The sequence below is a fragment of the Anolis sagrei genome, chromosome 6 (genome assembly GCF_037176765.1).
Source record: "Anolis sagrei isolate rAnoSag1 chromosome 6, rAnoSag1.mat, whole genome shotgun sequence".
Classification (NCBI taxonomy): Eukaryota; Metazoa; Chordata; class Lepidosauria; order Squamata; family Dactyloidae; genus Anolis; species Anolis sagrei.
Genome location: NC_090026.1, coordinates 70,748,192 through 70,776,052, shown reverse-complemented (window position 1 = coordinate 70,776,052; position 27,861 = coordinate 70,748,192). Strand labels below are relative to the sequence as shown.

Below are 27,861 nucleotides of genomic sequence, written 5' to 3'. Positions count from 1 at the left end.
ACATGGTTTAAAAAATAAGGAAGGGAAGTTACTGTCACAAGAAGAAATGAGATTTTGGACAGATGATATGTAAAAATTGGGGCTTGAGATGGGGGGAGGGGAGCACAGTGGTGGGGGAATAAATGGGGGGAAAATGTTAAAGCAAAATAAGAAAATAAAATGTTAAAGAGTGGTTGAATAATATGTAACAGCAATAACAAATGTATAACAAATGTAGTAATGGTGATAAATCAATAAAAATTATTTCAATAATAACAACAACAACAACAACAACAGTTGTTTTAAATACATCATTAGCTACCTTGAATCTCATTACTGAGAAAAATCTGGGATATAAATGAATGAAATAATTTTTAAAGACCCAATGTGTTAATGAAGATAAATAAAGAATAATTCAAAAGAAATGAATATATCTTTCACTTAGTTCTTTTAAATTTAGAAAAAAACGAATTACAAGTGTCTGTGTTTTCCATGACCAGTCTTTTTTTTTAAGTACAGAATGTGCTAAATAGTTTGCACTTTGTCTCCTTTGAAAAACTCCCATATTACATTTAAGGCATGAAGTATCTGTGGTGGTGAGGAAATACGTACATGCTACTGGCAAGGCCAACCTACCACAAACTCAAAAAGAAAATGTTTAGAAAACAACCAAACAAAACACACACATACAAATATTCCTACACAGAATCAATTTTACTGTGGAGGATATTATTTCTGAAATATTACTGTTGCCACCTGTATATTTAACAACTATTTAAAGGGATGATGTTATACACCAACTGTAAGTATCTCATCTCAGTGTTAACACAATTAAACAAATAAACATGGAAGAACAATATTTTTACATTTTTCTTCTTCTTTAAAGAAGAATTTTAAAAAGCATTTCGTAGTCCACTTTTGCTTAAAATATTCATAACCATGAGAAAGCCAAAAGGGAAAAAATACACATTTTTTGTACACCATGATCAGAAAGTCTGCATTATAAATCTTTTGAAATTGCACTGCATTTAAAACACTCCGCAAGAGTCCAATTCCACATGAAAGCATAGTTGATCAACTATGTCTCTACTGACGGTTCCTCTTTTACTTAGTTGCCCACTTGTGGAGGCCCTTCAGGGATGAGAGACGTGAAGAAGGTGGTGATGAAGGACCAGGCAGAAGCCATAAACCCAGGATGCTGATCTGCATTAACATCTATCACATCTTCGCCGCTATCTTCATCAATCCCATCATCCATAAGACGCTCCTTAATAAAAAAAATATCTCAAATGGTTAATTGTTTTAATTTTTTAAAAATACTAAATATATGAATGCAGTAATGGGCAAACTTGGGCTTCAACTCCCGCAAGTTTGCCCATGCCTGTGCTTATGGGATAATGTAAAGATGTAAAGATAATGTAAAGAGTAAAGATGCTGGAGAATATGCAGTATCTGATTTCTGGTGAAAGTATGTTATACTCTAACATGGAAAATAAAAAAATTGTGAAGGTCATTTTAAGGCAGTGGCCTCCAAAAAGATTAATTTAAGCCTACGTATTGGCCAGGAAAGCAGCAATCATACAACCTAAACTTCTGATCTAGTAGCAGTGATGGTCATTTCTTTCTCTAGTTCTGTTCATGCCCAATGTAATGTAAAAAACACATAGCAGAGTTGCTGGAAGAAGTGAACTGTGATGCCCCCTCCATTATAAGAGGGCAGTTACACTGTGTGTACTAGCAAAGAGTCTGTTTTATGTGGTCTGACAGGCTGAGAAATTGACCCCTGTAAGGATAAGAGACAATCTGAGAGGCCTCATGCTTCAGAGGAAGGAACTAGCAAAATCACCAGATCATTCCTTGCCTAAGAAACCCCTATGAAACTCATGGGGTCCCCATAAATTGACAGATGCCTTGAAGACATCGATCTCTCACTAGGAATCTTATTTCTGAGGAAAAAAAAACATTTGCCTGGCAGAAGATGGCCAATGAACAAAACGGGATAAACAGGTACAAATCACACAACTAGGGCAGGCCAGGTTGATTCTAGTCTGCAGCATGTTCTATCTGTATCTTACAAAGGCTATGAGTAGGAAAGGAATGGAACAAGGGTGGGTAATTCAAGTTACTGTGGGGTTAGCCAAGTGTTCAGGAAATACAATTTAGATTTTTAAAAGATTAAATTAAATTTTGATATAAGGTAAAGGTTTCCCCTTGACATGAAGTCTAGTCATGTCCGACTCTGAAGGGTGGTGCTCATCTCCATTTCTAAGCCGAAGAACGGCATTGTTCATAGACACCTCCTAGGTCATGTGGCCGGCATGATTGCATGGAGCGTTGTTACCTTCCCGCCAGAGTGGTACCTATTGATCTACTCACATTTGCTTGTTTTCGAACTGCTAAGTTGGCAAAAACTGGGATAAAAGCAGAAGCACTCCCCGGATTTGAACTGCCGACCTTTCAGTCAGCAAGTTCAGCAGCTCAGCGGTTTAACCCACTGTGCCACCAGGGGCATATTTACATTATGTTATGTTTTCAATTAATGGTCCCTGAATCATAAAAACATGGAGATGACTAGCCAAGTAGTGCTGTGAGAATTGGGAGACTTTTTTAAACTGCTCAGTTGATTATTGAAATACAGAAGAGAATGGTGCTAAGAGATAGACTTATCATAATAAATTACTTATCCCTACTTGTCTGGAGCCTACATTAATGTGCCCTCTTGAAACAAAATGCTAAAGAACACAACAACTGCATTTGAGGACTTCTGATTTCAGTACCTTTGTGTTTGGCAATTGGAAGGAAGGGATGTTCAGAGGTAAAACTGGACTGGTAGTGGTTTCCCAGAATGTTTTTCTAACTTGTAAAAACAGAATTGTTATGAATTTTCCGGGAAAGTGGCTGGGCACTGGGGGCCGGCAGAAATGTTCGTGGGGGTTGTGTTTTGTCCACCTCAGTGTATTGGCAACCTGAGAGACAGCTCATATGGAAGTCATCCATGCCATCTGCTATCACAGTACAGAATCGAGAAATCCAGAGGTGTTTGAATGGTGGATAAATGACATCTGTGCCTTAGCAGTCTTTCGGAATTCTTGATGTTGGGAACTGAGTGGTACAAGAAATTAGGGTGTGGCTAAGGGCTCTTTCACACAGCCCTATATCCCAGAATATCAAGGCAGAAAATCCCACAATATCCGCTTTGAATGGGGTTATCTGAGTCCACACTGCCATATATTCCAGTTCAAAGCAGATAATGTGGGATTTTATTCAGTTGTGTGGAAGGTGCCTGGGAGACCATAAATAACACTGAATGTGTTGAGCTGAAACTGCAGTGAGCTTCCTAGCAGCTGCAGAGGTATTTGCTGTTCACTGAATCCAAATCTACATAGCTCTCTTTCCTTTTATTACTTGAACGGGTAATTCTGAGACAGCAAAATGAAAGACAGGAAAAGAATAAGAAACTAAATAATATTTAAATATTTAAAATAATTCTTATTTTCCTCCCCCCCCCCCCTTTTTTCTTCTTCTTCTTTTTTCTCTTTCCCACTTCTCTCATTTTCCTACTTTCCTAATTATATTGTTCACCTACTTTCCATGTAAACCAATACCCTATACTTTTTTTCTCTTTTTTCCCTTTTCTTCTCTCTTTTAATGGTATCCTTTCTGGAATATTTTATTCTCAATAAAAATATTTTTTTTAAAAAAAAGAAGGCCGCCTCCCACATCCCCACCAACTGCTCTTGTGATGGAGGTGGGAGTGAGAGGATTTTAAGTTTAAGGGTTCACCTTTCAGAACAAAATAAACACATGAAAAATAAAAAGAAACTAAATAATAAGAGGAAATTCTGGTGTTTTTCTTTTTGAGAAGCAGCAGTAGTGGCAATAGAAATGGAGAAGAAGGAATGAGGAAGGAAGGAACATTACTATTAGGCCCAAATAATTTATCAGGAGACCATTGCCTTCCTGGAGAGAGAAAAAAAGGTCGTCCTTAAAGTCATGCTACTGAAGGTCTCTTTTCACCAGAGAACTGCTAAACAAAAAGATGGAAGAACAAACACTATGCATCTGAATACAGAAGGTAAACCATTTTATAGCACTATTCTACATATTTACCTAAAAGTTCAATGGTTTTCAATGCAGCTTTCTTCAACTAAATATGTACAGGATCATTCTTAATGTTAAGATTGCAGTTTAAATGAGACACCAGTTCATTTCAACTGCAAACCACTTGTACACTTACATCTACCTACCATTTCTTCAAGTCCAGCATTATTTACATTTTGTCCATCGTGGTTCATGTCCATATTGTTTGCTGCAGGGTGCTGTATTGCTTCTGGTCTGAATGGGAACCATCCAGCTTGGTGCCTGTTTCATAACACACAGGCACACAATTAAAAAATAATAATCACACAACAGACTAATCTAAATGAAAATGTCAAGAAGGATAACAAAACAGTGCTCCACTTGGAAAAAGAAGGATTAAAACAGATGACTGCATTCACTCAACTCTCATACTTCTTCAACTGTAAGATGCAGTTTAAGATGCAGCCTAATTTCAGTACCACAACCATCAACATAAATGCATAAGATACACCTGCAATTCTAAGATGCAGCCCATTTTTAGAGATGTTTATGTAAGAAAAAGTGTCTTAGAATTGAAAAAATACTGTAAGTATCTGCTAAATACGTAGAGTAGAATGAGATGTGAAATTTGTAGGAATTATAGGAAAACTATCAAAATATCAGAAACCTGAATCATCACCAAGTTGTCTTGTTGATGATTTAGTTTAGTGCTCCATCTCCACATTCCCATTGCACTTAAATAGGTTTGAACTGACTAATAAAAACAAAGCAGTAGTTATTACATCATTAAAATACTCTTGGTGAATATACAGACTTTTTCTTTTTCTCTAGATAAAGCAGAAAACAATGCTGGCCAACAAAAGCCAAATAATAATAGTACCATTATTAATCAATCTATGCAATCAATATTCAATTCATAAAGACTTGACAGTGAATTGAATTCACATATAGCCATACAAGTAAGTAAAGAGCTAACATAGATGGTGATTTAAGGGCTGAACTAGAACTTTGTGGCCCCATCTACACTGCCATAATAATACAGACTGAACTGCATTATATGGTCCTAATCCAGATCAATGCAGTTAAATCTGCATTATAACGGCAGCATAGATGAGACATAGATGGGGCCTTTGAAACCAAGGTTTAAATCCCTGTTCACTGGGTGACCTTGGACAAGTCACACTTTCTTAGCTGCAGATGAAGGCAATATCAAGCCTCCTCTGAATAAATTCTGCCAAGGAAATTCTAAGGTGAAGTTGCGGTCTGTGGCAATCAATTTGAAGTCACATAAGAATGACGATAAAGTGTTTACTTACAGGTATACTAGTAGCATAGCTCCCATCACCATAATAAATCGGCTGAAGGAGGAATAGAAGTACACAATGCTCAGAAGAATGGCCGCTCTGGAGAACGTGTACATCCAGTCTAGCCAGTCCCGATTGAATTCCTCCTCATTCATTACTGGGCCTCCCTGAGCATTCATCTGGACATTCTGATTCACAGGCCTATTCTCCGGTGGGGCTACATTTGGTGCTGCTGGGGGCTCGTTGGCAGGAGCATGCTGGGACTCTGTGGGTTGCTGAGCTGGAGGAGGAGGAGATTCTGTGCTGGATGTTGCTTGGGCTGAAACTGCAGCTTGACTGTGGAATAGAAAAATTAAAAGGCCTGAAAAAACAAGTTATTTGGATAATTCCATGTTTATTTTCCAGAGCTGTTCTACAATCACCAACTGAAATGCCCTGGATAAATAAGGCTAGTCATACCTAATTTGTGTGGAGTCTTCAAAACAGTTCTGCACTTCTACATTTTCATTGGAAAGAGTAAGGGTAGGAGTGGTAGTAATTGATTGTGTCTTTTGAGTATCATGTGACTAGTCTGTCTGGCAAGTCGGCTGACCTTGCAGTTTAGTATAAGGGTTGTACTAAACTGTGAAGATGGAGGAGAAACTTATGAATTGCACCAGAGGACGTGTTCTGCTATAGGGAACAGAAATTCATCTCTGCATGGATGGTCATCTGTTAATGGTGCTTTGATTACGCTTTTCCTGAATGGCAGGAGAGTGGACTGGATTGCCCTGGTCGTCCCTTCTGATTCTATGATTCTATGTGCGCTCAGCATGGGAGTAAAGTTCTCTTTCACTGAATTGTCTAAATGACTCTCACAATCACCTATGAGTAGACTGAAAAGTTAAAAAATGGCCGTACTAGTGTGACAGATGCAGAGTGCTCTGGACATCCAGCTACAGCCATGTACACAAGGAATGAAGAACAAACCCTGAAACTGACAGATAGAAACAGCAGAATATCAGCCTAAGAGGTTACAAGAAATGTTAGTCTTGGATCTGCCTCTGCCCTGATTCATGGCATCCTTAAGCTCAGTAAACTGTGTACGCCAGCTGGGTGCCTAAACAACTGATAGAAGAGAAGTCTGCTCTAAAAGTTGGGGAAATCTGTCAAAGGGAAGTGTGCTGTCACATGAAAACACACACCCCTCACACTGCAACCCAAACACTGGAAACCCTCAGGCAAGTGAAGTGGGAAGTTATGGAACACCCATTTTAGAGTCCTGATTTAGTGCCATCTGATTTCTACCTTTTGGGAATGCTCAATGAAGCATTAAGAAGATTTTAATGTGATGATATGAAAGGAGCATTGCATCAGTGGCTACACGCTCAACCAAAACCATTTTTTGCTAATGACATTAAAAAGGTGATACAATGCTGGGAAAAATGCATCGCAAAGGAAGATCACTATGTAGAAAAGTGATGTGATTTGTTTTTGAAAATCTTAACAAGGGTTTTTAAAAGTGTGGAAACTTTTTGAAGAACTCTTCATTGCACAAAGTAATTTTCCACTAATGTAACTCAATGGGTAGTGGAGTCAGAAAAACAGCATTTTTTGTTATTCAAAACCAAGTTCTTAAGAAAACTCCCCTCATTGTTTATATAGCCTACTTTTTCCTTCTAAAAAGAGACTCAAAGCGGCTTACAGTACAACGAACACAATTTAAACCTAAATATATACAAACATTAAAATAGAAGAAAATGTTAGCAGTATTAATAAACAGTGAAAATTCTTAAAACAGATTAAAAACATATTCATAACTAAAAGTACGGTTGGCAACTTGTGGCTGGACAGTAACTGCAGAAACAATACGAAGTAATAGTCCCAAACATCTGTAAGACTAGAAGTTGCTTACTTCTGCTCTTCATCATGGCTATGAGGTAAGTTTTGATTCTAAAATACTTTATGTGGGCCACGCAAAGGTTTCTGACTTACAAAACTTTTGATTTTTTACGATTTCTGACACTTCTGAATTTTTTGCACATGCCTAATAATTCCTACAGTGGAGCAACTCCTATCACCAATATTCTGAGGATGTCATATTTCTATAGCAGAAATAGTTTACTCAGGTCTTATAATAGCTTCTGTAAGTCTTAATCATCATTTCCCATTTTAGTACAGTGTAATTAAAATAGAGCGCCACTTATACTTACTATTGCATGTAATACTGCCGTGCATACATCTGTTGCCACCATATCATCTGCAGAGGGCTGAAAGCAGGGTACACTGGAAATCCAGCTGGTACCCCTTGCCCAGGAAACTGGTCGCTAGAAATTAACAAATTAACACAAATTACATTCTAGGTTGTCATTTAAAGGAGACATGAATATTCATGGCAATTTCTGAATCACATCAGCATTTTTTTCCTGAAAACAAACTTCTATGAATCTCATTTTAGGGCACTATTGTATTTACTATAGTGAGCAACACATACAAAATTTTATATTACATTTTCCTGTGATATTACATGTCATATTTTACTGTATTGAGTTTTATTTCAGATTTTTCATTCCAAGATTTCTGAAGCATGCTAACGAATACAGCACTACACTGATTTCCATAGGAATTCAACAATAAAGAGATCACTGCAGCCCCCTTAGAGACAGAAGAAACAAAAATTGGCACCAATTCCTTCCAAATGGAATGTCAATTCCTTTCCAAAGCAGAGGACAGTGCTTAACAGCTTTGATGTATTTCTACTCAATAAAAATGAAGGATTTATCTTCAGCTGCTTTTGTAGTATTATCATGTATCAATCTTGCTTCAAGGATTGCTTACTGTGGCCAAGTATGCCCAATATGCAGCCTGACTTAAGATATTAATCAGGACATGCAGCCAGTCCCTGAATTACAAACATTCAATTTACAAATGACTCATAGTTAAGACAACAGGAAGTGAGAGAAATCTACCCTTCGGAAGGGAAATTCACTCCCGAAAAAGTTATCATGGGGAAAAGGTGTCTCCACTGAAGCTTTATCACCAATCCTTGTTTCCACAACAAAACAGATTTTTCAAAATCCAATTATCACAGGGTCAGAGAGCAAAGTGCAATCTTCTGAACAGGGAACATGGACAACAAAACAAACATGACAGGGTGTTACCCTTCCCTATGCTGTCCAAGGTTAATATATGGCAGGAGATACATTTTTTAAATGTACCTGCTCTGATTTACAAACAAATTCATAACTTGGGGACTGCCCGTAGTTGTATATCTACTACAGTGACTTGTCTTTAAGAGTGTAGTCATCAAGATCAAGTTTCTAAAAACAAGATCTACAGAATGTTTTTAAAATGCCTCATATTATCTTTCATGAGAACAACACCAAGTATTCAAAATGCCAACAACATGAGCTGATGCAACTCTGTGTTCATTGGAAACTCTGTTGCATAAGCTGCAATTCTATCTCCAAAGAAAAACTGGCTACAAGATGTCACAAGAGACCTTACTCAGACTTAGGATCCAGTAGAAAAGCAGAGACAGAAGGTAAAACAGAAAAGCATGAGTAATTCTCAAAAAAAGGCGAAATTGTTGGCGAGAGTACAGATGTTTCAATCTCTTTAAAACTGAGAAACAACTGTGAAATTAAAGATTTCTCTTTGTCATTCTCTGCATGCATACATCCACCAGTTCACAAACTCAATCAAGTGCACAATCTACATCCACCATTTAATGCAGATCAATGCTAGCTTCTAAACTGTGGCAGAAAGACAAACTCCCACAAAAATGCATGAAAGAAAGCCTTCAATGTGCACTAGAGCTCTGTGATACGTGTAATCACACCATCTGGGCCTCAAACTGGTTCCAGGATTTCTATGTAATCATCTGTACAGCTAAACCACTTTCTTCAGTACCAATTTGAAATTGCATTAAATAGTCAGTGTAGATAGGGTCAAGGAAGCCATGGTTTTCTACAACAGAATGACCTGGAGGTCTCACATTCATAGAGTCATATAAGTTGAAGTCGACAGCAATTAACAATCTCAAGAAGTACAAATATAAGCACATTTCTCAAGGTAATTTACTGAAAGTCCAGCTGCCTAAAACAATTTAAAAACAAGAGGTAGTATATAGTTAGGTAAAATATTATTTTGCCCATATAAGTAGATAAACCACTACTCTCTGATAGGCAGAGATCAAAATATTCAGTTCACTGAATATAACAGAGCAGCCCTATGCATGGCTACAGAGAGGTTCCACTGACTTCAATGAGAGCCAGATTATAATTTGGAAAAAAGGAATGAATTCCTACGCACACTGCACATATCATATTGTAGTGCAAAAAACACTTAAAAACAATATAATAATTAAAATGAAGAACAATTTTAACAAATATAAACTCATTAGTATTTCAATGGGAAGTGAGGGCCTGCTTTTGGCTGATGAAATAAGATTGTTGTTGTTGTTGTTGTGTGCTTTCAAGTTGTTTCAGGCTTAGGTTGACCCTGAGTGAGGGCCGGGTAAATAACCTTGGAGGGCCGCATCTGGCCCCAGGACCTTAGTTTGAGGACCCTTGAAGTAGAGGATAGTGCCGTGATTCAAGTGACAATTAAGATTCAGTTCTAAGAGAATATATCTTTTAATATAAAATCTGTAACATTTAAGCTTTCTTTTGAAATGTGATTATCGGCAATCATGCTTGCAATTTTATAGTTTTACCTGCCCCTTAAGTTTTAATGTGTAAATCCTACTTATTTTCTCATCTTTTCACAGATACTTTCATGACTACATAAAGAAGTATTATGAACTAGGCAGCTGTACACTACTGCAGTGCTACTCAAATGTCCTGATGTAGGGGATCAGCAATCATCTCTTACCAGTGTGCCACATCTAGTGCAATATTTGTGCCCATTGGAAACTTCATGGAAACTCACCAGAGACTAGTAGGCAGTGATTCATGGACCAAAATCAGTCCACAGGACACTACAACATGTGGAATTTACAGTAACACTTAATCACATTGTCAGATCTGCATACATATAGGAAATAAGCAGTATGAACCATCCCACTATGACTGCAGCATTTCTTTCAGAATAACTAATTCAAAAACCAACTAAAAGGATCTCTTGTATATATTCTGTTTAGGATCAGAGCATGGCTAATCATATTTCTGTGAGATTGAAGGTGGGGGGTAAGGACAAAATAAGTTATTTAGTTAAGTATAAGCTGATGCAGGATTTCAGTCCATGTTTTTACAAGCTGCAAAAATAATAAATTCACTGACATTTTACTTACCCTTGCATTATATATGAGAATGGGTGGCTTTGCAATGGATTGCTTTGTGCTTGGGGAAGACTTCGATGTCTCACCCCACTCGAGCTACTGCTGACATCTGTGTGTAATGTTTCCTGAGATGGGGAAGGCGTTGTTGATCCTGAATGTTCTGTACTCTTAAAATAAAATGGAATTAATGATTTCCATCAGTTGCAGACAGAGATCTGTGCTTCATAATAATAGCCTGGCTCTTCAAAGCATTACTAAAATAAATGTTCCAGTTTACATCAGCAACTTCTTTAGCATGTGCAATCTACCCTAAATTCCACTGACATCTGAGGTTAAAAAAATCTTACTGGCATGCTCTTGCTTTTCTTGGCATACAGCAGCTTGCTAGCCAAAATCAAAATCAGTCAATTCACTGGGCTGATTTCAACTATCAGAACTATTCAGAAGTCAAGGTTAGGTAAACAATGAAACCAATAAACAGAATCATCAGGTACACAACTTAAATTATGGTTGTCAGGAGAATGCCTAACAAACAGCCTAGACTAGAGCTTCTCAAACATTTTCAACTTGCAACCTCTTTTTGCAAAAGAAAATTTTATGTGACTCTAGGTATATAAAATAGGTATACAAATCACACTTTGAATATCAGATGGTTAAATCCACAGACAGAGAAAACCAACTGTACCACAGAAATAACAGTCAGGGCATGCCTAAGTTCCAAGTACACAATAATCAAGCTCCCTTAAGTAAAAAACAGTGCCCCCTCAGTATCTTTGGGGATATGGTTCTAGGACCCACAGTGAATACCAAAATTCATGGATGCTCAAATTTCATGGTATACAAAAGTGCAGTAAAATGGCAATGTCAAGATTTGTTTGCTCTCTCTCGTGCTACACATATTTCAATCTAATATTAATACTGAAATACAGTAGTTGAAGGCAAATTAAAAATAAAGGCAAACATAACTGTATTAAACATGTATTTTAACATTTATTTAAAGTGTTATTTCTTTTATTTATTTTTGCCTGTTGCTTATAAAGCTTATAATGATTATATCAAACACAAAGGTAACTCACTGAAATGTTGCTAGATGCTGGAGATTCATGGTTTTCTCTAATGGTGTCAGCCTTTGGAGAACTTGGAGGACTCCGTGAAGAACATACTAGATGAACCATATGATATTCATCTTGCTAAAATAAAAGCAAAACATTCAGGTTTTCAAAGAAGAACTCACAAAAAGCACCTCGCAAAATTACAGATCAATGGCACAAATCACAGTAGCTATTTAATTCACCTGATACTTTATTACAAATATTACTGGAATGCTAGAACAATTCCAGAGGTTTCTGTACTCACATGCGAAGCAATGTGTATTTCAGATTAATCTGACTAAAATACATTACATAAGAATTTTGCACATCAAAATTTGATCTCACTCCATTCCTAACCAGTTACGCATTTCACTCAAAATCCAATTTTCTCATCAAAACTTATTAACATGTACTCAGATTTAACAACTTCTTCAGTGATTGCAGGATTAATTCATGGGGGGAAAGTCTAATCAGTTAATATATTTTTAAAGTAGAATATTTGAGCTTTTCTCTTAGAAAAATAAATGCAAAAACCTTTCACCAACCACAAAGTATTTTGATTTCTTTATTTATTTATTTATTTTGCATATTTCTAGCGAATTGTATATTTTTTCTTCAAAAGACAGGAAGTCCCCAAATTACGAGATAGGTTCTGTTTGTTTCTAAATTGAATTTGTATAGAAGTTAGAACAGGTACATTTTTAAGTGTAACTCCAGCCAAATATACATACAAACATATATACTATATGTATAGAACATTTATACCCCGTCCTTCTCAATGGGCAAAGAGGGACTCAGGATGGCTTCCAACAGGCAACTATTCAATACATACATATATAGCTTTGGACAGCAGAGGGAAGTGTTAACATCCCTGTCGTGTTTGTTTTACTGTCTGTTTGCTTTTCAGAAGATTTCACCCTACTTGTGATAATTGGATTTTGGAAAAATTGGCTTGTTGGAAACAAGGATTAGTGATAAAGCTTCAGTGGAGACACATTTTCTACAAGATAACTCTTACAGGAGTGGATTTCCCTTCAGAGAGGTAGATTTCTCTCACTTACTGTTGTCTCACCTCTGTTCTTAACTATGAGTTGTTTGTAAGTTGGAGGTTTGTAACTTGGGAACTGCCTGTATACTGACAAGCTACTAACCATAATTGCGAGATGTAAGCTGACTAGCTGGAAATAAAATCAATATATAAATAAAATGAGTATACACCATAGATCATGGGAAACGTTTCCCTGCTAGTTTGCATGTTAGCACAAAATCAGGCTACCAACTTAGTCATCATGGAAATGCTAAGAATTCCTGAACACCATTATCATAATAAGCATAAGCAAAATATATTTACAACTATCACAGCCACTGATTTATTCCAGGTATTACCACGACACAGAAGTTGAAGAAAATTCCTATACTCATTTGCAAAATTATTTGAAGAATTATTAATGTACACAAAAGGCTTTGAATACTTTAAAAGTCATACATCAAATATTAAACAGTGTTATTATTGCCATTATCTGCTCATCTATAAGCTGACCTCACCAGTTGAAGCCAAGTTTAGGAGTCAAAATTATAGATTTTGATATTACCCATTGATAAGTCAAGGATCATTCTGTGTGGAGAGGAAAGCACCAATGCTGTTAGGAGGAGGCAGCTATTCCTGCCACCACTGCTGCTACTTTCCTGCCTAGACATTCAAAAAGGCCAGAAGTGGTGCCATGGTGAAGAGCTTGGGGAAGGGGATATCAGCGTTTCTTTCAGATTCTCCTGGAATAGATTACGATCTTGCCTTTTGCCATTCTACTTAGAGAAGGGGGTGAATCATTTTTATAAGAGTTAAGGTACAGTATTTACAATGATCAATGGGTAAGTTGACCCATAGTGGCTAAATTTTCCAGACTTATACATGACTACATAGGGTATTAAGTGTAACACCATGTGTATAAATAGGGGTTCTCTTGTGTAAGTTATGAGAATAAAAATGGCCACATAAAACCCGTAGAGCTACTGTGGCTACAGCTGACAACAGATGTATTTGAGTGTAGGAAACAATTATCATGATTATTCTGACAAATTACTTGCTTTAGTTCATAAAATAAATAAATGTTCTTAGAATAAGCCAGTATTTTGCATATGCTCTTGCTTTAATTACATTATTTATTAAATCAGGATGTCTAAAGCGATCAGTAATTAAAAGCTATCAAATTTTGGTATTTTAAAATGAAAATTGTATTCACTTCAAGTTAGTTTTACTATCTACACTTTGTTATGAGCTTCCATGATCACTTACTAGCTTCCAGAACACTCCTGCCCTACGCACAGCTCTTCCAGTCACACATAAATGCTTCCTCTTTAAATATTTGTCCACAATATTTTGACTTTTTCATGTAAAGAGTACTCAAAGGGTGTGTAAGAATTGATTATTCCCTGAGTCTTTAGTTCTGTACATAACACATCCTGCCTATTCTTAAAAACACAGTTAAAACTTTATTACTGCAATAAAGAAATATTTCTGCCTCTCATTGTTTCTAAGTATTAATGAAGATAATGTGGTACATTAGAATTCAATATGCACACAGTACCGTACTGCCCTTCTACGAATGCGCAAACATAATCTCACGATCATCTGTCAACTATAAAAGCTTTCTTTAAGACACAATTACCACACTATATATTTTTCCCACAACTAGAATTCTTCCCATCTAGAGTTTCAACATCCAATTCCAGATGCTTTCCGCTACATGCTATGAATTTTAGGTGTAAAATGCTGCAACATATAGATTTTCCATACAAGATTCATTCTCTTTCTTTTCCTTCTATGAACCAAAGTCTGATCCTAAGCTAGTCAACATGAGGTAAAACCAAGAGTTGTGCCTTTCTTTTTTTGGCATCAGTTTCACTCCTTAATCCAGAATGTTGGTGACAACATTCACTACAACCTACTCCTCTCCTCTTATTTAGTAACTAGAGAAGTATTCATGTATTTAAGACATTTATAACCCACTCTTCTCACTTCGAAGGGAACTCAGAAGTAGGGACATTACTATCAGGACCTTTAAACTACAAGAAAGGAGATTCCATCTGAAAATTAGGAAGAACTTCCTGACTGTGAGAGCTGTTCACCAGTGGAAGCTCCTTCTTTGGAGGCTTTTAAACAGAGGCTGGATGGCCATCTGTCGGGGGTGCTTTGAATGCAATTTTCCTGCTTCTTGGCAGGGGGTTGGCCTGGATGGCCCACAAGGTCTCTTCCAACTCTATGATTCTAATTGCCACTCAGATGAAAGTAGCCAGGAAGCTGAGAAGTGTTAAGAACTAGTGTAATATTCTGATTTTGAAAGATATTCATGTTTTAGAAGTCAAAGGAAGCCCATTTCCATGGTTGCCTGCCCATTTATGATTTCTTCTTATACAATATTGTCATCACTGCATTCCATCACAGCAATAACCACTGTAGAACTTAAAAGAACTCAAGAAGCAGTTATGTTTCTTTAGAATTTATATTTCCCCTAAACAACCAGGAAATTTACTTGAAATGCATTATTAAAGTAAAACTTACTTTTCTGAGAATATCTTTCAGCTGCAGATGATCAGGAAGCAATCTGCCAGAATACACCAGTCTCTGATCCTTTGTAGACTAAGAGATGGGACAAAGGAAGAATTCATCTTTTTTTCTAGCTGTACGGTTTAGAGCTGCAAACAACATTTGTAGATGAAGAAGACTTAACTTAAATGTCTCACACTCAGGATAAATATTTGAGATATATTTAATTTTTAAAGATCAGATTTTTACATATACTTTGTAAATACGCAGTTCATTTCCACATAACCTTTGGCCATGTTACAATTCTACAAACTGCTACTTAGAAATACTTGCATATTTAAATCCTATCTTCTAAGTATAACACGTATTTCCATTCTATCAATACATCACCAAGAATGCCTTTATAGACATGAAATATCAATTTCTTTCTGTGTGAAAATATGCCTATTTTAAAACTGCAAGTGTTGCTGGCCTTGAAGGGAAACACCTGGGCATGAACTTATGAAGAATCAAAAGAAGTTTTATCTTGAACAGAAGCCTTAACACTATAGATAAATAAATACTGCTTACTTATAGAGGGTTATATATTTTACTACATTTATCAAAATAAACTGGAAACATTTTTTTCTCAGGCAGTTGGTAATATTAATAAAGTTTTGAAACACAATAAAATGCAAAGCAATCATTTCTAAATGCACTTCTAGCTCTTCTGGCACTTATAAAAGCTTAGTATTCCTGCTAAATTCTGTGTTCACAATATTTCAGAATTTTTTTGAAAATATTATAACTTCTGGCTGTTGGAAGACATTACTGGCTTCACCGATGGAGATTAACACTGATAATTTCTGGAAAGAATTATCCTAAGCTATTTAACATATATTTATTTTCCAGTAGTCTGTACCCCAGTTTCATGAACTAGGAGTCAGGATATTCAAATTACACATTCACACAGATATTTGCATACAAATCCTCATTCGTCCAATGGTCTATTTTTAAGTAAATTTGAACAGGATTACAGCCTTGTTAAAACCAATACAAATATTGCCTATTAAACCCTCAGACATTATAATGCAAAGTTAACTTGCCTTTTTGCTATGGTAGCGTATATGTGCTAGGCCTACAAGCAAAATGTCTGAAAACGAGAATTTTTTATTTATTTGTTTTAAGTGAAAGGGAAGAGTAAGGTTGCCAGACTGATTACAGGTCAGCACTCTTGTATCTTTAAAGTTAGCATGATGTGGAATAAGAAGCCACAGCATAGTTTTGCCAGATTGAACTATACAACGTCTTTCTTTTCCAGAATGTATGAAGTACTAAAGGTACCTGAATTCAAACTGGCAGTCCTAGAGAGTAAATTGGACTTGGCAAAGTGTGGCCCTGTGATCACAATAAGTAATAGTTCCCAAAGAAATCTGTTTGTGTTCTGCTCATCTGTTTTTATGGGTTCAATTTCTACAAATGTTCTGAACCACTATTTGTCCTTCTATGTCCGGGAGTGGAAATCAGACCTTTGTTTAACAGCAAAAAACATCTGTTTTCAAAAACGGAAGTAGTACTCCACATTCTTTTGGTTGTGTTTTTTGGCACTACAATCTGTCCAGTTCCTGGATGGTCCCAGAAGCAAAACATAAATAATAATAATAAACTTTATTTGTATCCCACCCCTCTCCCCGAGGGGACACAGAGTGGCTTACAGCAATGTAACAATCAATATAAACAAAGCAAATTGTAATAAACATACAGACAATTTAAATTAAATGAATAAACAATAATAAGCAAAGTGCCTAACAATTAAAACAATCATATTAAGTATGACACAAAAGACATCATCCATAAATAAAATAAACAATGTTTACACAATAATACCACTATTTACCAGAGGTTCCCTAACCTACAATATTTGCAAAGCATGAGATACCTAAGAATCTATAGCTTTTAAAATTCAAACAGTACATACTATACATTTATTTTAAAAGTGTTTCCTTAGTTAATGCTTTTTAATAGCTACAACTGGTTTTTTAAAATTAGTAGATGAACACCTTTTTGCCCAAGATGCCAGTTTCCTCCAGCGCTCACTCGCTTCCCCCCCCCCCCCAATATATATTTCAATAAGGCTTATTAGTTCCTGGTTTGTAGCTTCTAACAGGTAATTCTAATAATGTCCAGTTTGTGTGGGGTAATATATGCACACTGTTTTTTCTAACTATACAGCCCAAAATCACTCCTGTTCCACTCTAAATAATATATCCACGCAGTGGGAGTCTTTCTATTATGGACTACTCTAGATAAAGGATTACCTGAAAAGCTCATCAATGTATTAAACATTAACAAATGTGTTGCCCAGGTTCCTTCCACCAAATTGTCCTGGGAACAAACAGTTGAGTAAAGAAGTTGTTGACTTCCCAGTGACCTGAACATATGATGTAGAATAATCCACGGTTAATTTGGCTGTATAAGGTTGTTTACATTCCCAGTTCCTTATCTGGTTGATTAAATCATAATGTTTGACTTGCATTTTTACATGGAAACCGAAAGTTAATATGTACATCATACTTAAAGAGCACCCTCTCTAAATAACCCTTTTTGAACTGAATAAGATCAATAAACTGGAGACAAAGAAGTGGGACTCACATTCTATTTTGCATAAAACTGAGGCACCACAATGATTCCTAAAACTTGTTATTCCTTATAACACATTTCCAAAGTACTTTGGATACCAAAGTGCTTCATAACTTCCAGTAAAAGATGGCAGGTTAAAGCTTTCTCTCTAGTGAGGTCCATGGGGAAAGGAGTGACAGTGACTTTTTTACTATATTGAGATAATTATTTTCCCAAATTAATGGAAGATCAAAGGATATTGCCCAAGAGGGCTCCTTAACCCAACAGCTGCCCTGGATACCCAGCAGTCAGTGAAACTGTATTGAGGGGACTTGGATTTCATCATCTAATGTGATTCCCTGAAAAGCTGGAAATAACCTTTTTAGAGACACTAGATACAAAAGTTTTTGTTTTTTTTAGTCAATTTTTAATTTCCAGATTTCATTTGTCAACATTTGGAAGTAAAATAATCTTTGATCCAACTGTTATGCTTCTATGTCTGCAAACTGCCTTCTTTTTGAAGCGTGGTCAGGACGTTTTGATGGGAAATAACCAAGTTTGCAACAGACGAAAGGGCTAGCAACAACAATATTTTAATATTGATTGATTTTTATTGGATTGAATTAGTTTAGATTCATTACAAGATGGGCACTAGATTAAACATTAACACTCACCCAACGTGAGTGTTAATGTTTATTATTTAGTCTATTATTTAATCCAATGCCCGGCTAGAATCTTCCTTTTGCGAGGACCCCCTCCCGACCCCCAATACCCTCTCAACACCCTCTCTTCCCCCCTCCTCCCCCCCGCTCCCCGGGGACATACCCAGCCGCTGCCTCCTTCGAAACCCCGCCGGGGTCGCGCATCTACGTTTAACGCCCGAGTAAGTCAACAGCAACCAGAAGCCTCCTCGCCCGGCTTGCCCCCTACTCGCGAGGCGGCAGAGAGGGCCGAAAGAGAAGGGGGCGGGGACGCGCGCGACTGGCGAACTCCCACGTACCCTCGCGAGACTTCGCGCGGAAGCGCCAAAGCGAGTGGAGAGTGGCGGTGACCCAAAGAAGAGCAGTAAGAGGCAACCAGCGGAACAAGAGGCAGCCAAGAAAACAGGGCGGAAACAGGATACCCTGCAAAGGGCCAAGGCAAAAAGCGAAGAGGGGAAAGAAGAAGAAGAAATAGAGGAGCCCAGGCAGCGCAAGGAACAGGAGGACCGCGAGAACACTCGGTAGGTAGACACAGGAAAGGGGGTTAAAGAAAGTTCAAGAGTAAACAAACAGAATTGCGGGGTGTAAAGGTCACCCCTGAAGGGAGGGGGGGCCCGCAAGGAGAAAACTACAGAAGAACAACATCAAGAAAGAGTGGTTAAACAAAAATCCCATTAGGGTGGTACTATCAAAGGGGGAAACAGAAGAAGGGAGGAGTGGTAACAGAAGAAAAAAAAGTGGATCACAGTGAACCAAAGAAGGAAGATAAGAGAAGAAAGAAATAGGAGGGGGAAAAGGAACTCCAAAAGCGAAGAAAGCCAAGCTTGAAACTGTGGGCTGGAACACTCAGATTCATAAGTGGAAGGGCCAGTATGGCGGAAAAAAATACCCACGGGGGGAAACAGAATAAAACAGCAAACCCCACACCCACTACAACAACAACAACAACCACGGCCCCGACAACGATTGCAACCCCTACTCCAACTAGAAGACTATCTACTCAGGCGGAAACAACACTCAAAGAATTGCTGCAGGAGATGCTAAAAATACAGGATAAAATAGAAAAGAAAATAGAAGACAGCCAGGAGAAAACACAGCAAAACATGGAAAAGCTATTCAAAGATGAAATGGGCAAATTAAGACAGGAGATGAAAGAGGATATGGCCCAGATACAAAAAGAGGTCAGTGGCGTACAGGAGGAAATAAAAGACCTGAAGAAAGACAATGCTAATTTAAAGAAAAAACAGACCATCACAGAAACAAAAATAAAGAAACTGGAAGAAGCAAAAGATAAACTAGAAAAACAGCAAGAACTGTGGGCCTGCAGAGAAACAGACTTTCAACTAAGATTCAGGAATATAGAAGAGAGAGAAGGAGAAAATCTGAGAGAAATAATAGCCGAAATCACGTCGGGATTGCTCAACACTACCATGGAAGATATGAACAAGGAAATAGACACAATTTTAAGAGCTAACTCGAACTACGCCAGGCGAAACAAGGTCCCTAGGGATATAGTGGCCACCTTTTGTAGGAAAAGTGTTCGCGACAAAATCATCAAGATGAAACCCAAAGATCAGGTAACCATCAAAGGAAGGAAAATAATTATACTCAAAGAGTTCTCAACCATGACAATGAACAAAAGGAAAAAGTATTATTTCCTGACTGATGAACTCAAAAAACACAGGATTAAGTTCAGATGGGAAAGACTTGAAGGCATACAAGTGACATACAAAGACAATAAATTCTGGTTAACCTCAGAGGATAAAGCCAAGGAATTCCATAAGACCCTTTTAAAGGACCTTGAAACAACATCTCATGTGCCCAGAGAGGAAGAGCCGAACAAAATGAACTATGAAACAACGGAGGCCAGAAAACAAAACAAGGAGTGGAGGAGGAAAGACAAGAAAAGAGCCAGACCAGAATCTCTGGAGGAAGAAGCGGAGGAAAAGGACATGGGACCTTCACAGTCTGTTAATCCAACCTGTGATGGGTAAGCTGAAAATATATTCCAACAATGTCAACGGCCTGAACACACCTAACAAGAGAAGACTAATATATAACTCACTCAGAAAAGGAAACTACGATATCATAGCGCTACAAGAGACGCATATCACTTTAAAACACAGCACATATCTCACACAGCCGCAACTTGGTAAGGAATTCATCTCACTTGCATCACACAAAAAAAGAGGAGTAGTCATCTATGTAAAAAACTCAATTGATGCTACCTTGGCGTTCAAAGATGAAGAGGGGAGGATGATCGGCATTAAAATCAAAAAGGATGGGCAAGAAATATTACTCTGCAACATCTATGCTCCCGTAGGCCCGAAAACAAACTTTGTCAAAGAACTCAGAAAGAAACTTGGAGAACAGACCAATACGGACATAATTATAGTGGGAGACTATAACGGGGTATTGGACTGTAATATGGATAGGTCCAAAAAGAACAGGAAAGACACAAAGGGAGGTAAACTACCAGCCTGCTTCCTCCAACTGAAGAAAGAGCTTTTTCTCCAGGACGTCTGGAGAACCAGAAATCCAACTGGAAAGGATTTCACCTTTTTCTCAGACAGGCATGCATCCTGGTCAAGGATCGACATGCTCTGGGCCTCGAATACTGTACTAACCAAGATAGAAAAGATTCAAATTCTTCCCAGAACCTTGACGGATCACTGCCCAATTCTCACAATCTTCAAGGGGGCCAATCGACAGCGAAAATGGAAATTAAATGAATACCTGTTAAGAACAGAGGAAAATATCGAGACCAACAAAAAACTTATCAGGGAATACTTCAAGCTGAACAAAAATGAAGAAACAAAGACAGAAATAATCTGGGACGCCAGCAAGGCGTATATGAGGGGGCACCTCATACAACAGGGGTCAATCAGAAACAGGAAAAGATACGAGGAGTACGCTGCCCTCTGGAAGAACATAAAAGTTAAGGAAACAGAGCTCAAGAAGAAACCAAAAAATAAGAGAATTAAACTAGAACTGGAACTCATGAGGAAAGAACTGGAGTCCTTTCAGCTTGAAAAACTGGCGAACAACTTAAAACGCATGAAGGTAAATTACTTCACTAACGCTAACAAGCCAGGAAAACTCCTCGCTAAGAAACTTCTGAAAAAAAGACAACAACAGTACATTTTCAAAATAACAAGGAACGGGGAAAGCTACTACAGAGAAGAGGAGATCAGAAACCAATTCAAGGAGTTTTACGAAGAGCTATATCAAAGAGACAAGATCCAGATGAATGACATAACCGAATACTTGGCAAAACTCAAATTAGAAAAAATAAATGATGAGGAAAGAGAGTCCCTTAACAAACCAATTGAAGAGCATGAAATCAGGAAAGCAATAAACAACCTACCGAATAACAAGGCCCCGGGCCCGGACGGGTTCTCAGCCAAGTACTACAAGGTACTCCAGGATGAACTGACTCCCCATTTAAAAGAAATCTTTAATAACATCTTATCAGAAGCAAGATTACCGGAATCATGGAAGGAAGCAACCATCACCTTAATACATAAAGAAGCAACGGACGCAGAAAATGTGAAAAATTACAGACCGATCTCGCTGCTGAATACGGACTACAAGATCTTCGCCAGCATAACAGCGAATAGACTGAAGAAACTCCTGAACAACATCATCAATGAGGACCAGACGGGTTTCCTCCCATCCAGACACATGAGCGAGAATTTAAGAACAATTATGAACATAATAGAGTATTATGCAACAAACACACAAAAGGAGCTGGGTCTGTTATTTCTCGACGCAGAGAAAGCATTTGATTGCGTCAGTTGGGATTTCATGCGCCAGGTAATCCGGGAAAAAGACATGGGCTTCCACTTCAATAATGCGATAAGTGCGATCTACTCTGAACAAAGGGCCAAAATCCGAGTCAACGATCAAGAGACGGATTTCATTAACATCGAAAAAGGCACCAGGCAGGGCTGTCCTCTATCCCCCCTGCTGTTCATCCTGACATTGGAGATCCTTCTGGAAGAAATCAGAAAGGATGAGAACCTGCGGGGAATCAAAGTCCGTAAAGATGAGCACAAAGTGAAGGCTTACGCAGACGATGTTGTCTGCATAATAGAAAATCCCCTTGATACAGTTTTAAACTGGTTGGATACAATAAACAAATATGGGAAAGTCTCTGGATTAAGAATCAACAGGATGAAGACCAAAATTCTGACGAAAAACATGGATGCTGCTAAAAAGGGAAGACTACAGGAAATATCACAATGTGGGATCGCGAACAAGATAAAATACCTCGGGATATATCTAACATCGAACAACGCCCAACTGGTAAAAAATAATTATGAAACAACCTGGAAAGATATCTCCAAAAAAATAGACAGTTGGAAACATCTGAACCTGAGCATCTCCGGCAGGATTGCGGTAGTAAAGATGAACATTCTTCCCAGAATGATTTTTCTATTTAAAATGATACCCATCCTAAGGACCAACCACTGCTTCATGCAATGGAAGAAAGATCTCGCGAGACTAGTTTGGAACGGCAAAAAAGCCAGAATCAAATATAAATCTATGGTTGATGCAAAGGAAAGAGGGGGATGGAGCCTACCGAACCTACAAATATACTATCAGGCCTGCGCATTAACCTGGGTAAAGGATTGGACCACACTAAAAAAGAGAAGACTACTAAACTTAGAGGGGTTCAACATCAGAAGAGGATGGCACGCCTATTTATGGCAAGGAAAGGCTAAAGTCGAAAAGAATTTCTCCAACCACACTGTAAGGGCGGCCCTCTTCAAGGTATGGGATAAATACAAACCTTACCTATACCAAAAGACACCTCTGTGGGTTTCCCCGATTGAAGCGCACCACAAAAGGGAACTACCCAGCAACAAATGGCACACATATAAAACGCTACTAACAAAGAAGAACAACCAGTGGGAATTAAAATCTATGGAATCCCTAAGAAAAAGCGACGAAAATCTATCTTGGTTCCATTACTTCCAAATCGCGGAAGCATTCAAAGAAGACAAGAAAAAAGATTTCGCTCCGCCGGACAGCTTCTGGGACTTAATAATGGCCAAAGAAAAGAAATTGATCAAAACACTTTATAGCAAGCTGCTTGAATGGGATACAGAAAAGGAGCTGGTCAAGGAGAACATGATCGTGTGGGCAACAGATTTAGGTCACACCATTCTACTCCAAGAATGGGAACACATCTGGAAGGGGAAAATCAGATTTGCCAAATCAGCCACAATAACAGAAAACTGGCGTAAGATGTTTTTTCGTTGGCATCTGACACCCCAAAAAATAGCAAAATACTACAAGGGGGTAAGCAGTAAGTGCTGGAAATGCGGCAATCAACTGGGCTCTTTTATACATTGCTGGTGGCAGTGCAAAGAAGTTAAAAAATTTTGGTCCGAAGTTCATAGACAGACGCAACAGATAATTCAGACAAAGTTCGATCAAAAACCAGATTACTATCTTCTTCATCTACTGGATTTTAATATTGACTCTAACAAGGAAAAGATACTATACCATGTGGCGGCAGCGGCACGGATCGTCCTAGCCTGCAAGTGGAAAAATGCAACCCCTCCAACCACCGAAGAGTGGCTCCTAAAGATTAGAGATTTAATGGAAATGGATACGCTAGCAAATTTGTTATACGATACTAGCCCAAAAAAAACCATAGACTGGAGCCCAGTTAAAACCTTCCTAAAGGAAAAAAGAACACCGCGTTAATCAAGCGGTGGGCAAGGCAGTGGAACCAATGTAGATAAGAAAGAACTTGGAATCTAAAAAGCATGTATAATCCTGTAGACTATTTAGGAAGTCACAATATCTCTTTTTAACTATATCACACACACCCCCTCTTGTTTCCCCCTTCCACCCCCTCTCCACCCCTTCCGTCCCCCCCCCACCCCCTCTCCTTATGTTCCTTCTATACTATGTCTCATAATGTCTTCGTAAAATGTCTCTTTGCAACGGTTTATGTATTAATGTGTATTAATTGTTGTCAATAATATTGAAAATGTGAATAAAGATTATTTATTAAAAAAAAAAAGATGGGCACTAGATGAGAAACTTTCATGTATGTGGTCAAAGGAGGTACTGAACTGGATGTTAAAAAATTGATGGTTGGTTTCTGCTTACAAAGCACTTTAGTGGTGGATGTAGAGAAATGTCCATGTTTCAAGAAAAGAAGGGGCACCCCTCCATCCACATCAAAGGCAGTTTTCTATCAAGTAGGCCTTGGTGGAAAGAGGATTTTTCCACACAGACATATAACCCAAAATATAAAGGCAGAAAATCCCACATTATCTACTTTGAACTGGGGCCGTCCAGACAGTACCTTTATCCCAGGAGTTTCCACAGCAAACACGAGAGAGACGAGACACCGTCCCCTGTAAACACGGAAGCAATAGCCACAAATGGCAAAATACATGAGATTTTCAGATGCAGGAATATCCCAGTTCTGCGCCGAAAATCCACATCTTTGAATGTCTGAATGCCCCTGAACTCAGAAATCACTGGATTTTTTATCCAGGGGCCCTTCCACACAGCCTTATATCCCAGAATAACAAGGCAGAAAATCCCACATTATCTGAGTGTGGACTCAGATAACCCAGTTCAAAGCAGAGATTGTGGGATTTTCTGTCTTGATATTCTGGGATATAGGGCTGTGTGGAAGTGGCCTAGGTTTGTTCCTGATTTTAGATGTTTGTTCCTGATTGGTAGGTTTCTAAAAAGAAGGTAACAGATGAGTAGAACACGAAAACTTCATGAAATGTGTGGAGGGCACATTTTCTCTGGCCAGGACAAAGATGTGGCCTCCTAAACAACATTGTACATTTTTTCACATAAGAGTAATCAGGAACAGCCATTTATAACCCAGGAACAACACCCTGGCTGCACATATGGCCCTGCAGCACATATAACCCAGGAATTGAACTTATACAATGATTTGCATCTTCGCATATTTGCATCTTGAGTTTCTTTAAAAAAAAAAACCTGGACATCCCGCAGTGGCCATCTTGGGAGCCTCTAAATCCCACAATAAAGTACCAACTATTGATGACGGGGGCAGAAATCCTGGGATCAACAGGTCTGTATGTGGATTTCTTCTAAAGTCCCCAGATTTTTTGCCCCTGATTAAAACCAGCAATTTGCTGCTGTCTAGAAGCGCCCTGACCCCACACTGCCATGTATCCAAGTTCAAAGCAGATAATGTGGAATTTTATTCAGTTGTGTGGAAGGGGCCATTCTGGGCTATATGGCTGTGTGGAAGGGCCCTAGGTGATAGTATGAGAGCTGGGTCCAGAAGCTCTGAGCGTTAAGCACATTCCACAACGGGCGGTTGTGAATAAGGGAAGGGGAGAGCGGCACACTGAGGGCGGGAATATACTTCAATTTGGTGGAAGGATAGAAAGGAGGGGAGGGTTACGGTAAAATTTAGGGTAAGGTTTAGGGTTTGGGGTAGAGTAAGGGTAAGAATTAGGGTTAGAATTAGGCTTAGGGGTTAGGTTTAGGGTTTGGGTTAGGATTAGGGTTAAAGGTTTGGGTAAGGCTTAGGGCTTGGGTAAGGGTTGGGGTTTTACCATTAAAGAATTCTTACATACCTTTTATAATATCTGTGTTCCATTCTGCCTATCATTAATGTATTCATATGTTTTATGTAATTATGATGTTGTTGTGTGTTGCATGTGTTTTTGGTTTTATTTTGCTGTAATTTGTTGATTGGGCTTGTTCTCATGTAAGCCGCCTTGAGTCCCCATTGGGAAGCTGGTGGCGGGGTATAAATAAAGTTTATTATTATTATTATTATTATTATTATTGAGCAAACAGCGCTCCTGAAGGAGTAAAGCGGAAACAGCATAAGGCTCAGAGCTTACATACCCAGCTTTCATACTATTACCTGGCCCTAAACTACAGATCAGATGCCTTGATATTCCGGGTGATATGTGTGGATGGGCCATCTGTCAGGTATGCTTTGATGGTGCTCTTTCCGCATGGCAGGGGGCTGGCCTGGACGGCTCATGTGGTGTCTTCCAACTCTTAAGATTTGTCATATTGATGTTTAATTGTTGTTATGCTATTGTTTTTAAATGTTCCAATGGTTTTGTAATGTGTGCCTTGAAATTGCTACTGTTAACCTCTTTGAGTCGCCTAAGGGCTGAGAAAAGCGGTATATAAGTGAAGTAAATAAATAAATAATTAATAAATAAACTCTTAGGGTTCTATGGAAGTCCAGCACAGAAAGGGGAGGAAGGGGGAGAAGGCTGTGTCCTCCCAGAAGACCCCCCCCCCTCCCTTGCTGTGTTGTTTTATGAGGCGAACATTCAACAGGTTGAAGGGGGGGGGGGCTGAAGGGGCGAGTACCAGCCAGGCTTCAATTGAAGGAGGCCACGAAGATAAAGCAAAGGGGGAAAGGGGTGGGTGGGTGGCTGGGCGTCTCACCGGCTTGCTGGGGTACACCTGGGAGAGGTGGCTCTTGAGCCTGCCCACGGTCCAGTCCAGGAAGCAGCTGACGGCCTGGTCGGAGTACTTCTGGTTGGGGGCCTTGATGACCAGAGTGACCGGCGGGGGCTCCATCCGGGCGGGCGGAGGGTGGCGGGGCGAAGAAGGTGGCGGAGTCAAGGGCGGCGGGCTGTGGAGGAAGGCGGCGACGACGACGAAGGCCTCTGAGGGGGGGCCCAGCGCCGGCCGCCCATCTCCTTGGGCAGGGAGGGGCGTCTCCCCGCTGCGGCTCAGGCCCGGCGCCGGGCGGAGAGGGGGTCGCGGCCCAGTGGCGTCATACACAGGCCCGGCTGCGTAACAAGGGCCCAACCAGGCCTCGCCCTCGCCCGCCGCGGCCTAAAATGGGAAAACAAGCCAGCGGCCGCCGGGTCCGATGGAGGGCTGCTCAGGGACGCCGTCGCTAGGGGGCGCTGCGAGGCGCGTGAGAGGGAAAGGCACGCGCCGCCCTCTCTGGCGTTGCTCCGCTGCCTCGCGCTGCCTCCGCCCTCCTTTCCCGCGGCGATGACGTCACCGCGCCCTTCTCCCGCCTCGTCCAATTTGGGAGGATGGAATGCCTGAGGCGAGGACGCCAACTGCCGCCTTGCGCCTCCAACTCCCAGGATTCCTGACCGTTGAACAAGCTGGAGAGGGCTTCTGGGAGTTGGAGGCACGAAGCCGCAGTTGGAGGAGGCCTGGGCCTACACAGAGTTAAGAAGTGCAAGGATGCACCATTTCTTTATCGTGTCATCAGCAACCATTGTGTTACAATTCTAACAGAACAAAACAAATACACAGATTAAAAAAAACACAAAAGAACACACAGATTTTGCAA

At 39.2% G+C, this 27,861-nt stretch overlaps 1 protein-coding gene across 2 annotated transcripts; it reads right to left on the bottom strand.

Annotated features, from left to right (window-relative positions):
* Positions 1-674: 674 nt before the first annotated feature.
* On the bottom strand, positions 675-27,449 carry HERPUD2 (HERPUD family member 2). 2 transcript variants are annotated; one of them, XM_060781621.2, is made up of 8 exons: positions 26,991-27,449; positions 15,274-15,351; positions 11,700-11,813; positions 10,636-10,790; positions 7,556-7,669; positions 5,376-5,699; positions 4,227-4,341; positions 675-1,246 (listed from the first exon to the last, which is right to left on the bottom strand). In XM_060781621.2, the coding sequence occupies exons 1-8, from the start codon at positions 27,123-27,125 to the stop codon at positions 1,088-1,090; spliced, it is 1,194 nt and encodes a 397-aa protein (XP_060637604.2). In that variant the 5' UTR covers positions 27,126-27,449; the 3' UTR covers positions 675-1,087. The 2 variants fall into 2 exon arrangements, with proteins under 2 accessions (XP_060637604.2, XP_060637605.2); XM_060781622.2 differs by having other exon boundaries at positions 15,274-15,407; positions 26,991-27,080.
* Positions 27,450-27,861: the final 412 nt, after the last annotated feature.

What these genes read in the sequence shown, in the direction of transcription:
- HERPUD2 (XM_060781621.2), bottom strand. Translation starts at nt 27,125, where the DNA reads ATGGAGCCCCCGCCGGTCACTCTGGTCATCAAGGCCCCCAACCAGAAG. An exon ending in TTCTCATATATAATGCAAGG is followed by an intron (nt 7,670 to 10,635) that starts GTAAGTAAAATG and finishes GTTAATTTCTAG; the next exon opens with CGACCAGTTTCCTGGGCAAG. An exon ending in ATGCTGGACTTGAAGAAATG is followed by an intron (nt 1,247 to 4,226) that starts GTAGGTAGATGT and finishes TTTTTTATTAAG; the next exon opens with GAGCGTCTTATGGATGATGG.